The following is a 16,916-nucleotide window of genomic DNA, read 5'->3' on the forward strand; positions in this document are numbered from 1 at the left end:
TTATCAGCCAAGTGCCAGATTTCTGGAGGAGTTCTGATCCTCTCAACTTGGGATTCCTTCCAACTGGCAGATTAGCAGTGTTAATCAGACACTGCTTGTCACTGCCTATCTGAACTCCACAACTGTAACCTTGCTGTTGCTACCTTTTATTTTTATTTTAATAAAAGACAAATTTATTGGGAATCAAAATGCCACTGAAGCACAGCTGTCAAGTCAAAAATACTCAACATCTCAGCTATAAATAACTTTTCATGTGGGAAGAACATGGCTTGACTAGCATAGCAATAATATGAGGGTTCTCAAGACCTTGTTTAACACTTTCCCTTTTGCTTCACATTCACATTCAGTGCTTGCTGCTGACAAGAGTTAGCAGGAGATACTTGCCAATAAAGCCTAGGGAACACTAGAAGATGGAGGCATTTGAGACTGCATTTCTACTGGAGGTAAAAATCCTCTCACAGCTATCCCATTTGGCAAGCAACAAGAGGAACTGCAAGTTCTTGTCAGGAGCCTCCCTCCAATTCCATCAAACACAGTTTCTTTAGTATTGCTGAAAATGGGGTCAGTATGCCAAAATAATTTCTTAAACTGTTCTGTCTGCAATGGAGATGGAAGGGAGCAATAGGTGCTTCTGCAGTCTTTGTTCCAGAGCAGAGATGGATTTCATTTACACTGTTCCCAAGGACATGGAAGTATATTTCTGTCTTACATCAGCCAATTTTTTAAAGCTACTACAGTGTCATCATTCAGCTACACATCAAACTGACTCTGATCACATCTTCTCACAGCTGACAAATTGTGGCACCTTCTCTTTATTAGAAAACACATAATTTTTGTATTAAAGAAGTCAGTCCAACAAAAAACCCTCAAAATTCTCTATTGGTTCTTCTGCTACAAAGGTTCGTTATACTGCATTTACAAAAAATCTGTAATAATTTTGCTAATACCACCTCATTTATTACTACCTCCCTATCTAATCTTTCTCAACACCAGTAAAGTACCTATTCTATAAGCAATATGAGAGCAATAAAGTCTCACCCCCTCTCTTGAGCCACCACTAACATGCACAGGATAAGCCATACCAAAGAGATGCTATGACCAAAACATGATAGCTATTTTTGCAGGGACAGTTTAAGCTGCTGCAGAACCACATATTTGGTATCACAAAATCACAGCTTTAATTCATTCAAATATAACACAGCATTAGACTCCAAATTAACACTTCTAATTGCAAGTGGCTGGGCAATTTCCAGGTTGCCCTTGCAGAGTAAAGATTATACCTTTAATCAGCACTTCCCTCCTGCCATGTGTTTTTAATCCAATCACAACAGACAGGGCAACTGAGTCCCTGTCTTCCCAATCCAAAGGTCCTGCCACTCCACTAGTAAAATTTAACAAAAATAAGACGAATGAAACAAACCCCAAACATCTCCCACATCATCATCAGCATCTTCAAAGTGCCTTCCTGAGTTATCCTACTATAACACCCAAGATTCAACAGTCGAACTCCATAAAAGGGAAGTGTAAGATAAATTCATTTTCATTTACTATGTACTTGAGCCCTTTTCTCCAGAAAATTAACATTAATTCATTGCAGTCATTCTGCCAATTAGCTGTCATTTTTCATAGCTTTTTTGAAACTGTAGAAAAGGCAAGTTACTAAATGAGTGTGAACAGCCTGAATGGACCTTAAGAAACAGGCTTTGGAACTGAAAAACAGTCATGCAGCACTAAGCTAAATTTCAGTTAGTTACTATTTTAGTGGTGATCTTGCACCTCAGGGAGGCTCACAGGTCAAATGGCATAGCACTATAAATTTGTACTGACTGTCATTGTCCTAAACAGTACCAAAAATGGTCTGAAACAAAAAGCTACAAAGGGAAACTGAGGAGGCAGGGTTACATGGTTTACCTCTTGAGAACCGTGAAGTTAATACGACATTTCCCTCTTGCATCCCTTCAACTACCAACTGCACCACAGACTAAACTGAATGGAAGACATGTCATGGTGCCACGCTGCAAACCAAGTGGAAACTAACTTTTTCACATTAAATAATTTTTTGAAGCATTCTGAAAAAAGATTATACCTTCACCAAAGTTCAACTGTGGATTTGTACATTCAACACCTGAAATGGCAAAATCTGTCAGAAGTAATCAGTTCTCATTTGAAGTAGTTCAAGGGGTTTCTTCAGTGAAACACTGTATCATAAACACAATCCACAGATATTCACTCACTGTAAAAGAACAGGATCTCTTCATTAAAATCTCACGATCTAAACCATGGTGCCCACAGGTAAGCTTAGGATCAGGGAACAGGAAGTCTCTTGTATTTTCTTCATACGTAGCTAGAATTTTTCCTACTAAAAAGAAAATATATACTTTAATTGGAAAATAGACAAAGCCATAGAGTACAGACACTACACAAAAGACCATATTGAAACTAAGATAAATTTTGTTCTTTAAAAATTAACAGCATGGCTCTAAAACTCATGTCACACTAGGAAATAACTTCATCCAGTTAAATCAGCAGCAGAAATGTGCAGAATCTGCTCTGAAAGTATGTTTCACTGTTACTGTAACATAAAATACAGAACAGTTAACACAGTGTTCTTTAGGAGACATATGAGAAGTTTTCTCTAGACAATTCTTCAGTTGTTTTCCTCTCTCCTTCCCTTCCATGCCACAGAAGAAACCAGTATTTTTTTATAATGGCAACCAATCCCTTATGAAAAACTGTATCACTCCATATTACGGAATAGTAATAGTAGTAGTAATAGTAGGCATAGTAGTAAGAAACAAATGCAAGCAACCTCAAAATCATTATCTCAAGATTTTCTCACTATCTTGGTTTGCTACTTTAACCAAAAAAAAATTCTTTAGGGGAAAATCTTGAATGTATATTATAAAAAATTTAAATTGTGCTATAGCAGTAATCTTGACAGCTTATGTTATGCTATATCACACCTACCTCTGACCCCTGAAATTAAATTCCTTATCCAAGATCTTTTACCCTCCCACAACAAAAATCCACATTCAGTGTATTTCTTTAAGTAAAGTCTGGTGAGTCACCTGAGAGAAGTAGTCATTTCCTTGAAAGTACTAAGGACAAGTGACAGAGAGTGCTTTTAATACCACAGTTTCTAAACGAGTCCTCTTTAAAATGTAACTTTATTTCCAATAAAATGCAGATTTACATTATTCATGGGCACACTTGAATTTCATTAAAATAGATTTTTATAATCACACAAACCAATAACAGAAGTATGATAAATCGCTATTTATTATCTTCACATATCCCAAGAGACCTGTAATACTTACAGTGAGGATAACAGTTTTCCCAGTGGTCACCATTAAAATGGAAGGGAAAAAACGTGTCATTCTGAGAACAAGATTATGCAGTCTGAATTTCACAGACAGCCACTTTGCAAGTGAATGGTGATACAGTTAATAAGTGTGCACTGGATGATTTCAGTTTATTTGCCATTTTTAAAATATTAGCGCTTTCCTAAGCTTCGGTATGGTACATTTCAATATTCAGTTATTATTCTCTTTCAAGAATGAGATCCTTTTGATCTATTAACATTTTATAGTCAGAGGACTATTTGTTGAAGAGCTTTCTATGTTGTTTGTGTGTTGGAAAAAGTGATTGTGCTGTAATGGGCAATGTCCCCATGGAAATTCACCTATTAAACTGCATAATTTATGAAGAGACTGATACAATACCTGGAGGAACGAGCTGTATTAGTTCAAGTACTGCTGTGTCAACTGGGAAGGAAAAAAGTTTTCTCATGAGTTAAAAAAAATAAAATGGAAAGTAATTCTCATAGTCAAACCCAAAGAAAAAAGTCTCACTGATTTAAGCTTCATACTGTACATAGCTACACTATTTCCACCACAGCAACAAGAGAAAATTAAGAACTGTTTGCATAAATAACACAGATGAACACAATGGCATTATCAGCGTACAAATGACAACTCTAAATTTGACTTAGAACTTGGGAAGTTCTATCTATTGCCAAGTTTGTCCTTTGAAGATAGCTTTTAAAGAAGGTGATGGAAGCTTTGCCACTTTCCCAGAGAACTCCCAGTACAAGGGAGCATATTCCTGGAGTTGAGTTCAGGGTCAATGTTGTCTCACTACAATTGGTTATGCTCCACAAGTGGCAAGACATTTTCTATAAAATTAAAACAATAATTTTACAAAAATTGAAGGTTTATGCTTATATTATTTGAAAATTAATCAAATAAATGATCAGATAAAGGAATCCATTACCTATCTAGATAACCATCTGGATTTTTCATTACTTATGACTTTTAACCCTTTTCCTGTTCTAAAGCATGTAACATACATTTCTAGAGGCATTTTCTTAGTTAACAGTATTTTGGGTAACTTACTAGTAACCAAACGAGAAAAAACCTCCACCTTGCATGGACAATGAATCTTCTATTCTGAAAACCCAGTAGTGCTAATGTCCTACTTATTTAGTATATGATACATTACATTGGTTATGCATTAGCTTTTCAGGGAACAGCCTCCTGATAGAAAAATTATCACATATTTTAAACCTCCAAAAAGTCTTTAGAGCCCATACATGCATTAATGCATACAACATAGTATAGATAAAAAGCAGAACCTACGTTCCAGTAGCTCCACAAGGTCTCCAGGATCAACTATATCAGCAAATGCCTGGAAAATAAATTAATAAATAATAACAACAGCACGGTCAAAGTCCTCAGATGGACCTCTGGGGAAAAAAAATAATTAAAAAAAAAAATATCAATATTCTTCCTTGCTTCAGACGGTTGCCAAGAGTCCTATCCCCACTGGAAAAAGAAAAGAAACTGAAATTATCATTTGGCACATGATCAAATTTATTGAAAGCTAGCAGTACTCGTCATATGCTTTCTAGCCATTCAGGGTTACTTCCCCATATTTAAATCAGGAGGTATTGTGAAGAGTTGAACACGTAGAGCTGAGTATTGTCTGAGAAAATGTCATGAGAGAAAGATATAATGCCGAATGTACTAGAATTATGATAGATGAATAATATGTTCTTTAATATATTAGTAATGCTTTAAGCTTCATTTTCATGGAAGTGACTATTCATGTACTGAGTACTATTCAGGGTTTTTTTTTAACCTGAATCCCATGCGAATAGATGGCAAGGAATAGGGGAGGATGTTGCACCGGACGGCTAATAGACTTTGGCAGCTAATAGACTTCCCCCTAATTCTGTACAAAAAGTCTCAGCAGAGTGGTGTAGATCACTTTGCTGTTCAAGGTACCAACCACTAAAAAACAGTGAAGTACCAGTGCTCCACAAGTATCTAGACCTATTCAATAGCTATTTGTATGACAGATACTATTCTCAGCTTTCTTGTTCACCTCTTTTGTAAGCAGATAGATCCTGGTGTCTTGGAGTTCCTGTAAATTACAGTGAAAACAGTATTCAGTACACTTCCCTTAAATAGTTTTTGGTATGTTTGCCTTTAAAGAACTATGGTCTTTTTTTACTCTTCAGTAGCTGGTGCAATTATGTTTGTATCTTACCCACATCACCAAAGCATCACTGATGTTTACTCAGTCTGGTTTTCAAAGTGCTGGGGGATGCTTATAGGAAAAGAACCAGAAAGGGCAAAGTATTATTATTCATAGGTAGTCAAGAGGCCAGATCATATCTGTAAGATACTCTGTTTCATTATCCCTGTGGCACTAATAATGAAGCTAGTAGGGACTCAAAATATGTGATAAACAACTATAAATTATAAGGCCAGAGTACCAACCTGGGAATTCTGGTGACAAACCATGAAAAAAGTATCTCAAAGGGAGAACGATGTCACCAAAAAGGCTTGAGCTGCTATTTTATCTTTCTACTAAATTAAGTTGACTTTCCTATGTCTTATAGTCTTGGTCCTTCACCTTGCCATAATTTTAAAAACAGTAACATTCAGTTCCTTCCAAGCCAGGAAAACAGAAACTGAAAAAGGACAGTTCAAAAAGCATAAACAAACACCTAAAAAGTCTCATCATATATGATAATCTTCAGTATGCATAATTCTTGAGTCACCATGTGGATAATATAGGCACACACCTTCTTTATGCTGAAGAGAAGCAGGAGTTATAACACTAAACCAGCCTCAGGGTGATTATTTGTGCTCAGGGTTTTGCAGTTTGGGATAAGTTTTATTTGGCTTGTATTAGCTCTTGACATTATCTTACCTTTTCAAACACTAGTTTTTCTTGAAAGAAGAGTGGAAAGGCTGCAGGGACGCATTGAGTTTTTTTGTACTGCCCAAGTACAGAGACACCGAGATAAAGTTCCTCTTTGTCCTTCAGCAGCACTCCGGGGCAAGTTATCTGTAAGAGTAACACATTCATTTAACAAACCAAACTTCACTTATAGAAGTAATGGCTGTTTTCAAGATAAAAATGAAATGGTCAACGCTAAAATGGTTGATTTCTGAGAGTCAGCTTATAACAGATTAGAGTGAAAAAAATTCTTTTCTAAAGCAATTCTGTTTGTACACACTGACCAGGCAAAATAGTCACCATTTAAAAATAAACAGGACCAAATACTGTAAGCAAACATACTCTGTTGTCTTCAGCCAAAACTGAAACCTGGTATCCCAATCGCAGGTTAATGCAGTTAAAGGCATGCACTGACTATATAAGAGTTAATCATCATGGGTCACATCAGGTTCTATATGAAGAGTCATGTAGAATGAAGTCTACATGATGCCAAGACACAAAAGCCCATCCAAATTTTAGGATTTTTTCTCTCTAGCCACAGAGAGAATGAAGCTGGTAAATGCACATGCTTAGACAGCCATACTCTGTCCAGCCACCAAAAAGGGCAAGTTTATTTGCAAATATTATATTAACTTTGCCTTCTAATACGTAAATGAGGAAACACAACTGTTGTTCCGTTACTATCAGACACAAGGCACACAAAGTTTTTATCCGAGACAACTGAACACCTTGGAGGGTATTCAAAGCAGGGAAGGCTCCTCATTAGGCTGACAGATACTGCTACTAACGTCTCAACTTTCTCTGGACAATATTTATTCTTTAAATAAGAAGTTGGTATGTTTTTAAAGTTCTGATGAACATCAGACATTTTTAGTTGTGTTTTTCCTCTGCAAGGATGTACACAACTCATTGCAAAACTATTTGCTATTTTCTCCAAGCCACATGGTTTTATTCTATTACGAAGATGGAGAGTTGTCACTTTTCACTTCAGTTCTACTGCTCACTTTTTATCACAGTATAATAAATATGAGGTTGTCTCTTCCAACATAAGGTTGCCGGAGAAAGTGTTCAGACTTTCAATTGCCAGGTAGAAAGACAAAAGAGCAGAGTGACAGGAATTAAAATAAGTGCTTTGGTTACAGTCTCCTACTCCCAAATGAATGTTTTACTTGAGAAATACTAACTGGATCCAAAAGAAAACTATATAAACAGCAGAAAAACAGCCTCAGGTGAAAGAAGCAACAGAAACCAATGTGTGATAGATTATTATAGATACAGTATAAGCTAAAAAAATACTGCTTCTACTCATAAATATCCAGGGAGGAAAAAAAAGGAGTTTCTCTCTATGTAAATGAGAGCTTCAAATCTGTAAGAAAAGTGCCAGAATAATAGATATCCCAATTGAAACAGACTGTCAAGCATTAACTAGTGCAGTTGCAAGTGTGAATAGAAGTGAGTGAAAGAGACAGATTTCATTCATACAAGGCTATATCTCCCAAACTACATACTACAAGCCATATTAGCTTAGTTCATGCTTTTCTTCTTGACATTTTTGTAAAATTTACAATCATTTTTAGCTGGGGTTTCCTGCCTTTCACCTTCGAGAAGGCAACCAGTATTTGCCTATTTATTGAGATGAAAAGTGAAAGGTTTGAAGACATCAGAGAGGGCAAAACTGCAAACAACAGGTGCCATTTATTCTGGCTATCCTGTAAAAGAAAATAAATTCTTACAAATCAGCATGTGGGGCAAGATAGCACATGTGGAAACTTGGGCTTCTACTACCCTTGAGATAAGCTGCACAATTCATGACCTTGGCTGGGACACCAGATCTACATGTTCATATAACTTTAAACCAGCTCCAAAAATGAATGACACACATAAAACTGCAGTTCACAAAATCCGTTTTGTAATATGCAATGCATGGAGCTGCGTAACATTTAAGAGACAAACTGAAGCTCTTATCTGACTGTACACTGTTGAGGCAGTGTGAGGGACCATTTAAAAAAACTGTAGGAGTATTATCCATGGATCAGCTAAGAAAGAGGGATATCAATGCTGCAATTAACTGATCTTACAAGCAACCAGGAGGACTATGATAAATGTCTAGGACAATCTTAGCCTGGACTTCTCTGCTGCAGTTCCCAGGAAGATGGAAAACATGCACCAGGCCTATTATTTGAACATCACAAATAGCCATAAAGAAATCACTGAATTCATCTCATGGAAAGGAATGGAATTCTACTGATCCACAACCCCCTATGGCATTTGTTTGTTACACACAATCTTAAAACTGTAGCTGCATATGTAACCAATGAAAAAGGCACGCCTTGAAAAATCCCTTTAATTGCCCATTACCATTAAAACAAGAAGAGTTCTCTATGAAGGGCAGTGGACAGTATTAACTTCTGCTGAGTACAAGCCTCCAGATAGAATAGCATTTTGGACTTAGAGATGCAAAAATAATCTTCTCAGTGTGAAGAGATGCCATTTTAGTCTCCTTACCTGGCAATAATCCACAAGGCTATTAATTCATCTTAGTGCTTAAAGCTTTACCTACTTTCACTGCCGCATTTGTGAGTTTTCCATGTAGCAATGACATGAAGAATAATGTGGATTTCATTCTGTTGCTACATGAGCAATCTAAATGCCAGCACCAGAGGTAGGCACCAAAATTAGTCTCAAAAAACCCAAATAACAATGAACTCTCTCAGTCTTACCTATCATGAATTATTCAGTTTCAATTAATGGCAGGATAAACCAAATAAGGTCTTTAACTAAGGTTTTCCATTTTAGAAGAGTAGCCTTTCAGAAATCAAGAAAACTAGCAGTGAGATAAACCAAAGAGCTGGTGGACTCAGATCATAAAAGATCTTGGAATTTCATTAAGTCAAAAGGAGCAAAACCTATCTGTATCCTAAAGCAAGGGAAAAACAAAGAGGACAGAACTTCTAACACAAGTGGATAGGTTTCAGAGAGGGTTGAGAAGTACACAAAGCATTATAAAAGCACAGGAAAAGGAATCAGAAATTTGGATGAGACTTAAGTCACAAATTAAGTGAACATTAAAGAAAAGAAGTGGGCATAGTATAAATCAACCAAAATGTGAAAACTAACAAATCTACATCCCAAACACAACCGAGTATTTAGCCCTGGTTTTAATGACATTTAATACAGGAGCAAAAAAACAACTTACAGAATGAAATGATGGAAGCAGAAGTTACCCAGTATGCACTAGGCCTGGACCAAGGAGCCACATGGAGGCTGAATCATATTCAGCCCAGGTTCTGAAAGAATGTAATTTTTCTTGCTGGATCTATACATAACTAAAATCTATGTTATGAAAACAAGGATAGTACCACCTGCTGAAAAATAATAAACACAAGGCTCATGCAAGGAAGAAAAAGAGATCTGAAAAATTATAACCCCATAAATCAGAATACTTAAATAAGAATATTTAAATACACAAAAGTAAAGCCCAACAGCACGTGTTTCATAAAAATAGATGAATCAAGCAAAACCTGACATTTTCTTGAAAGCCTATCTTCTGGACAAAGGATAACTAATTTATCTGGACAGCATTAACATCAAATGGTGCCACATGAGAAATTATTACTTATTATGCACATGATGGGAGTTAGTAAGAAAGTCCTAAGGTGGTACAGAACTGGACAACGGACAGCACTGATAACATGCAAAACCAGAAGGCACAGAGTTGAGGATTACTATTGAAGACATTCTTCTATATATCCGAGGTCCATGCCTTTTAATATTTTTAATGACTCTGACACAAGAAATCAGTGTTCTCATGAAATTTTTCCAATAAAAATTCAGAAATCATCAGAGGTCAACAAAAAGATATAGCAAAACCTGTTTGCAGGACCACAGTAATAGAGATGAGATGTACCTACTGTGTATTAACAACGGTTTCTGCTTTCAGTGGGGCCTCACGTTCAAAGCTGATTGAGGGGAATATGATGACTGTGTTAATAAATGACAGCGTAACTGCAGTGCAGGTGTGAAAAGACTAGTATTAGGACATATAGGATGAACGTTGTACTTTTTTTCCCTGACATCACCTAAGGCAACAGTGAGACCTCATCTGGAATGCTGAATTCAATTCCAATTCTGATCAATGAAAATTCAAAGTGGAAGAGTAGCACGCATTCCTAAGATGATTAGAAGACTGGTGAGCCTATCACACAAAATACTACCAAAAGAATCTTAGCTGACAAATATGCATTGTAAAAAGACAGAACTGCTGCCCAGAAAATACATCAGGAGAGCAAACACCAAGGAAGGAAGAAAAAATTATTTAAGTAAAAGGCCAGTGTTGACATTTGTGTAAGAATAGGGCATCAACTAGCCAGAAGGAAATTTAGGCTGGAAAGTTTTCAAACCATCACAGGAGTGAAATGCCAAGGTAAAGTAGGCTCCAGTGGGGGAAAAAAGGCAAAACAAGTGGTTCAAAACCAGACTAAATACAATTATTTAGAGGTTTATCTGAGAGAAATTATATAGCATAGCAGGGATATAACTGAACAACCCACATGTGCTAAAAGGGTCACTCAGGTCTGTGTTGGAGATTTCTTGTTCTCTCCCTTGCCACTATAATTTGTAGCCTTGGGAGGAGGGTGAATAACAAATAGCCAAAACTGAAGAAGCCTCACCCTGGGGGAACACCTTCTGTGTACTCACTCCTGGCACATGAACAGCTCACAGCAGCAGGAACAGAAGAGGAAAGCACATCTGCTCCTTTCCAGGAACTAAGCAGGCCTTTGCATTATATTGCATTATATTTATTAAGACAAACACTAGCTGTTGAGACAGCAGAATGGCACCATTAGGGTGAAACCCTTAACATCTACGTATAGAAATTCACAGCTGTATTTCTGAGAACGTGTACAAATTTGGGAACAAAGGTGGTTAAGCAATAAGGAATACCAGGTCCGTTTACTTACTTCCAGCATGTACTTTCTGGATTTGCACTTGAATTTTTTTGGATGGCACCTCAGATTTCCCTTTCAGCAACAAATATTCTGGCAGCACTTGCCCCGCAAGGAGGCCTAACTTCTGGATTACAGCCACCAGGGCTTACAAAGCCAACAACTCTACTGAGATACCTACCAAGAACTATCTACCTCAACTACTTCTTAAAAGTTAGCTGAATTATACAGACTCTTACTTTACTTCCACCTTGTATATAAGCAGAAAACTCTGCAAAAGTTGCACAAAGAACTGTCCTAACATGATTAATGTAAAAACTTTCCACTTTCACACCTACTGGCCTCACACCCTGCCACATAACAGCCAGATACCTAAGAGCTGCCCAGCGCCACATCCTGCCCCTCACAGGGACCTCACTGCTCACAGGGGTGCATGTGCCATGTACAAGCTGCTTTCCCGGGAATTTTTTTGCTCTGTTTTTTTCGAGAGTGCTTTTCCCACACAATACAGCTTCCCAAGAATCAGTGAAGAATCTTAAAAAAAGACCTTTTCCACGGTTGAGAGCTGTGAAGGAGCACGGGTGCTGCTAACACCAACAGGGGGTTACAGGGCCCGGCTGCCGGAGGACCCACACACCGAGAAGGGGCAGAAGTTGCCCAGGAGCCAGCCCGAGCTGGAGTTCCAGACGAAGGGCGGCCCCCCGCTCCGCAAGAGCTCCCGCAGCAGCTTCCCAGAAGCAGCCCCGGGGCGGGAAGCGGCGCCGGAAGAGCAAACCGCGGCTTCTCCTCCAGCCTGCGGCCCGCCGCGCCCCGGCTGAAGACGGCGGGGGCCGCGGCGCAGGCACTCACCGAGCGGACGTCCAGCTGCAGGACGCAGAGCAGCGCTTTCCGCGGCATGGGCGGGCGGGCCAGGGCGGAGGCCCGGCGGCTCCCGGCCCGCTCCGGCTCAGCCTCGCCGCGGGGCCGACGCCGTTGTCACGGCAACCGGGGCGCTTCCGGCCCTCGCCGCGCTGCGCATGCGTACCATCCCTCGCGGGCGGGCGGCGGCGGGGCCGGGCCGGGCCGGGCTCGTCCTCGTCCTCCCGCGCCTGCCGCTCCGCACTGCCCCAGCTGCACCGGCTCCGCCCTCCGGCGCGGCTTGTCTTCCTTCCCACAAGGCCCTGCGACGGTCGGGCGGCTCACGGCCACCATCATTCCCACAATGCCCTGCCCTTCCACAATGGCCTGCGCCATCGGCCGCTCCCCCTTCCCACAAGGCCGTGCTCACTTCCCTGCCCTTTCGTCCCCAGGCCGGCGGCTGCCCAGGCCCGCGTGCACCGCCCCTGTGGCCTCGCTCCGCTTTCCACAGGGTCGTCGGTCCTCGCCCTTGTTCATCCCCACAGTCTGCCCGGGCGCTGCCGCCCGTCCCCTTCCTGTGCCTCACAGGCTGGCCCGTGCTGGCACTTCCTTCAGGGGCCTGTGGTTCTGAGCTGCTGGGGGCGTATCAGACGTGGAATAATATCGACCCCTCAACCACCCAAAGGACAGTTACAATAGACAGTTTAGACTAGATATTAGCAAAAATCTATTTACGGAGAGAGTGGTCCAGCATTGGAACAGGCTGCCCAGGGAGGTGGTGGAGTCACCATCGCTGGAAATGTTCAAAAAGTGTCACATAGACGTTGCACTTCGGGACATGGATTAGTGGGCATGGTGGTGTTGGGTTGGTGGTTGGACTTGATGATCTTAAATGTCTTTTCCAACCTTAATGATTCTGTGATTCTGTAATTATGGGTGCTGTGTTACGAAGTGGATTGCTGGTGCAAAATTTAAAGTGTGCACCATCGGACAGGCTGCACATGAGCAGGGTGCTGTTGCGGGGCATCCAAAAGGGAGTGTGAAGCTGGAGATGTGTCTGTGTCCCCATGGTTTCTTGGACCTCCTGGGGACAAGTGCCAAAAGAGCCTTCCCTTCAGAGGAGGGGAACACCAGCCAAGTTTTACACAGCTCTAGGGCTGAATAGCTAAAAAGCAGTGATTTTCCATGCTTTGGGTTTTTTTTGGGGGGGGGGGGGGGTGCTTGTCCTGTTTTAGGCATCTGGGCCCTTTTGACTCTTTGAGATCCTGTTTTAGTGTCCTCTCTGGGTGAGACAAGTGGACATAGTATGTTCTGACTGGTCCCATCTTCAGAGACTCGCCTCCACACTCATATCTGAAGCTGTCTTTTCAGGCCTAGCTTTCTGCTTTTGTTACTAGAAAAATTCAAATTTATGGAACTTATCTTGATCACCATTATGATCGTATCAAGGGTATTCCCCAGCGTCTTTGCTGCTAAGTTGTTCTCAGAGTATTTACAGTCAGGTATAACACCAAAATAGTATGACTTTCTGTTTTGGCAACTGCAATTCATTTCAGCCTCAGACTCTGAGGGGGATTAAGCCTTTAAATATTCTTTCCAAATTCACAAGTACAGCTGTAGAGAGGGGAGGAAACTCAGTGGACAATTTTAATTGCATCCAAAAGATGCATCCCATGGCTTGCTTTATTTAAATTTTACAGTTTTAAGGAAAAATCATGCTGAGTGATCAAGAAAGCTAGTGCTAAGTGATCTGGAAATCAAAATGTTTTGCTTTTTAATTTTTTTTTTTAAAGGAAATTGTGCAAAGAACATAATATGCCAGTGCAGACAAAAGTGAAATCTATAGCTGGATTAAATATCACTACTAATACTTGATACCAGTCTTTTGAAATAAATTAATGACTGGAAGTGCAGGCCCTATTTTCATTAATGTACTTCTGTGGCAGCTGTAAGTCTTTTATTTGTCTGAGCAAAGGACAGGATTCTATATTTAGGGCCTGGAAAAGACTAATTTTTGAATTGCAGCCTTCTAATATGTATATTAAGGAGGGGTTGACACTTGGATAAAATATTTTTTTATGCATTATCAGTCTCAAGGTTAAGAGTAGGATTCCAGAGTTAATGAGAAGAAAATTCTCAAAGACCCATAGCCTCAGAGGGTAACAGTATTAAAATGGTTTATTGCTTATCTTCAGGTACCTTTCATATACACGCTTTTTGGAGGGATAAGTAATGTGTTAAAGATTGTGAAGTATGAGATATTATGGTAAGTGTGGCCATATAAAAACAGAAGATAGATAAATGCTGAAATCAAAAATGGCATCATGTTTGTGATGAAGATTTAATATCCATGTGCAGTGCCCTGGAACAGAAGTATTTTATAACCCTTGAAAAATGAGCACAAGGCAGGACAGAAAGCTTCTCCGAAGTGATAAGGCAGCAATGAATTTCAGTGCTTTTCCCTGGTAAACCAGGGAAAATCCAGGGTAGACTGGAGGGATATGCACTTTGCACAGAGATGCTTCTATCTCTCCATCCCTTGGGTCTGTAGAGTTTCTGCCACTTTACCCTGCTGAGCCTTGGAAAAAAGGCTGCTGCTGCTGTAGTGTTTTTCCTGTCCAGCCCTTTCTGCAGCAGTGTGAGATCCATCTGGACCTTCCTGTTACAGTGAAGTGCATGATTTAATCTTACATTTGCACTGCAGGAACAATGCTGCAGGAATTTTGGGGACAACGAGGGGAAACCCAGACTTTCAGCACAAATCCATTTGCTAATAAGCAAAACTGAGAAGCAAAACCACGCAAAGTACATGCTGCTTTAATAGACCTCAGGTTTTAACTGCTATAAAGTTTCCCTGCTGTGAAAGCGCGTGAGTTCCTTTGCTTTTACAAAAGTAAATCTTCTTGTAACGCTACTTATACTTATTTCCATGTAATAAAAGAGCCTGGGTGACAGCTCTGCATTATGTTAAGGTTTTTGCAATCATCTCCTCCGTTTAAAAGTTTCATCTTTTTCTGTCCTCCAGGCTCTCCAACATGCCTGCTTCGGAAGAACTCTGATGTCATCAAAATATTTAATTCTGCTCTTTCTATCATTGCAAACCAGTATTAACTGTCAAAAGAGTGAGGTTGCACTGGTTTAAAATAATTATCACAATATTTATACCATATTGTTGCAGTGCTCCTAACAGTCAGGCGTCAGGAGTTTTAATATGCTACAAAATAGTTGAAGTAGGAAAAATGGGAAGAGTCAGATTTGCAAACAGTGGGTATTCTAAAGTTCGGAATCTAAAAAATACTGTGGATTAGACAGAATTAAATCGAATAAGACTGGAGATCAGAGAGGAAGTCTAACATCACTGAGTTTGTCAGAGATTCACTTTCAGCTAAGAAGCCAAGAATGGTTTTCTCCTTAAACTTGGGAAGCATTATGTTGCCTGCAACGTGGCATTGCACAGTCATCCTGGCAATAGGAAGGAAGGAAATAAAGGAGCTTTCCACATTTTTCCACCCTCTGCTGCAGTTCTTATGAAAGTTGCCGGAGAGCCATTTCTGCCTACTTTAAGCCCCTGATGTTGACGGAGCAGCCAGAAGAGACTTCTGTCTTACTGCACATCGAGCCCTTTATTTAGATATCATCACCGAGTACGATTGTCTTATCATTAATAACTGTGGAGAATTCCAAGAAGACATCTGTTCAAATAACAGCAACAAATTATGAGATATGGAAAGATTTCCATATTAGAAAAGACAAACAAACAAAACAGTAAGACTGTTTTACTTTAGAGTGGAGAAAAATAAGATGTAATACAAAAGAAGTACATAAGGGATTGAATAATATGTAGAAATGGGTTCTTCTATTTACCCATGCCTATTTATCCTTTCAAAGGACACGTGCAATGAAATTAAAAGACAACACAATCAAAACTGATAGAAGAAAGTACTTTAGATAGTGGAACTCATTATCACAAGGTACATCCAACAGCATTCAAAGCAGAATCAGACTGCTTTAGGGACCCCAATAGGACAATACCCACATGCATTACTTATTTTGATCTTCTCACTCACTGTTAGGTTAAATGTGCAATTCACAAAAGTCAATTCCTGTGCAAAGAATACAGTCGAGAAAAATAGCCAGCAGAAGTTAAGACTAAACAATCCCAGTACGCTATAGAGCAGAGCTGGAAGAATTTTGTAATGTGAGCGATTCTAATAGGATCTACGGGGACCAAAGTGAATTGCATTACTGCAGACGTTAATGTAACAGGGAAGGTAGAGTGTTAGAGTATTCATGAGGACAGAGGATGGAGATTACCTGAGGGTGTCAGCACACTCTTCGCAAAATACATTTTCATCTAATCTTTCTACTTTAAAGCAGGAAAAAAGTTGCCCAGAAGTTAGCATTCATTAATATCTATTGCTTTAGAAAAAGGCCACAATGATTTTGTCGATCCCGTCTTATTGAGTGTCTTGCTCTTTCCTAACGTGCAAGGACACAGCTTGGCAGAGCTCTCAGGCTTCCTTGATGAACCTACAGGTTGCTACGGGCAAAAGGCCACCTATTGTTATGTAGGCAAAGCAGTGACCTTTCTTCCCTGTGCCCTCCCAGTCTCACTAGTGCCTACTGAAGAGCATTTTTCACTACACATCTGGAGACACTCGATGCCTCTCTAACATTTTGCTGTGGCTCAGCCATGACAGAGCAATTCCTCTGTACGGCTGCTAAGCCAATAGTTGCTTTGGTGGATGTGACCATTAACTTCACTGATTCTTGATGTATGTCATGCCTGCAACAAAAAAAAAGGCAAGCTACCTGAGGACACTGAAGTTTTTCTAAGATGTAAGCTGTTTTTCAGGTCTGCTAAATTTTTTCTTGGCTGGCTGC

At 39.9% G+C, this 16,916-nt stretch overlaps 1 protein-coding gene across 1 annotated transcript in view; it reads right to left on the reverse strand.

Moving 5' to 3' along the window:
* Positions 1-12,199, reverse strand: part of SPATA6 (spermatogenesis associated 6) — a gene marked incomplete at its 3' end in the record, with an annotated part of 39,916 nt that extends 27,717 nt beyond the window's left edge. Inside the window, exons 1-5 of the mRNA XM_082002959.1 lie at positions 12,045-12,199; positions 6,220-6,357; positions 4,638-4,686; positions 3,723-3,764; positions 2,235-2,359 (exon numbers count right to left, since the gene is read on the reverse strand). Coding sequence (XP_081859085.1) covers positions 2,235-2,359; positions 3,723-3,764; positions 4,638-4,686; positions 6,220-6,357; positions 12,045-12,092 — 402 coding nt within the window. The 5' untranslated portion in view covers positions 12,093-12,199. The remainder of the gene's footprint in view (positions 1-2,234; positions 2,360-3,722; positions 3,765-4,637; positions 4,687-6,219; positions 6,358-12,044) is intronic.
* Positions 12,200-16,916: the final 4,717 nt, after the last annotated feature.

The sequence above is a fragment of the Phaethon aethereus genome (assembly GCF_964289735.1).
Source record: "Phaethon aethereus genome assembly, chromosome: 8".
Taxonomy (NCBI): Eukaryota; Metazoa; Chordata; class Aves; order Phaethontiformes; family Phaethontidae; genus Phaethon; species Phaethon aethereus.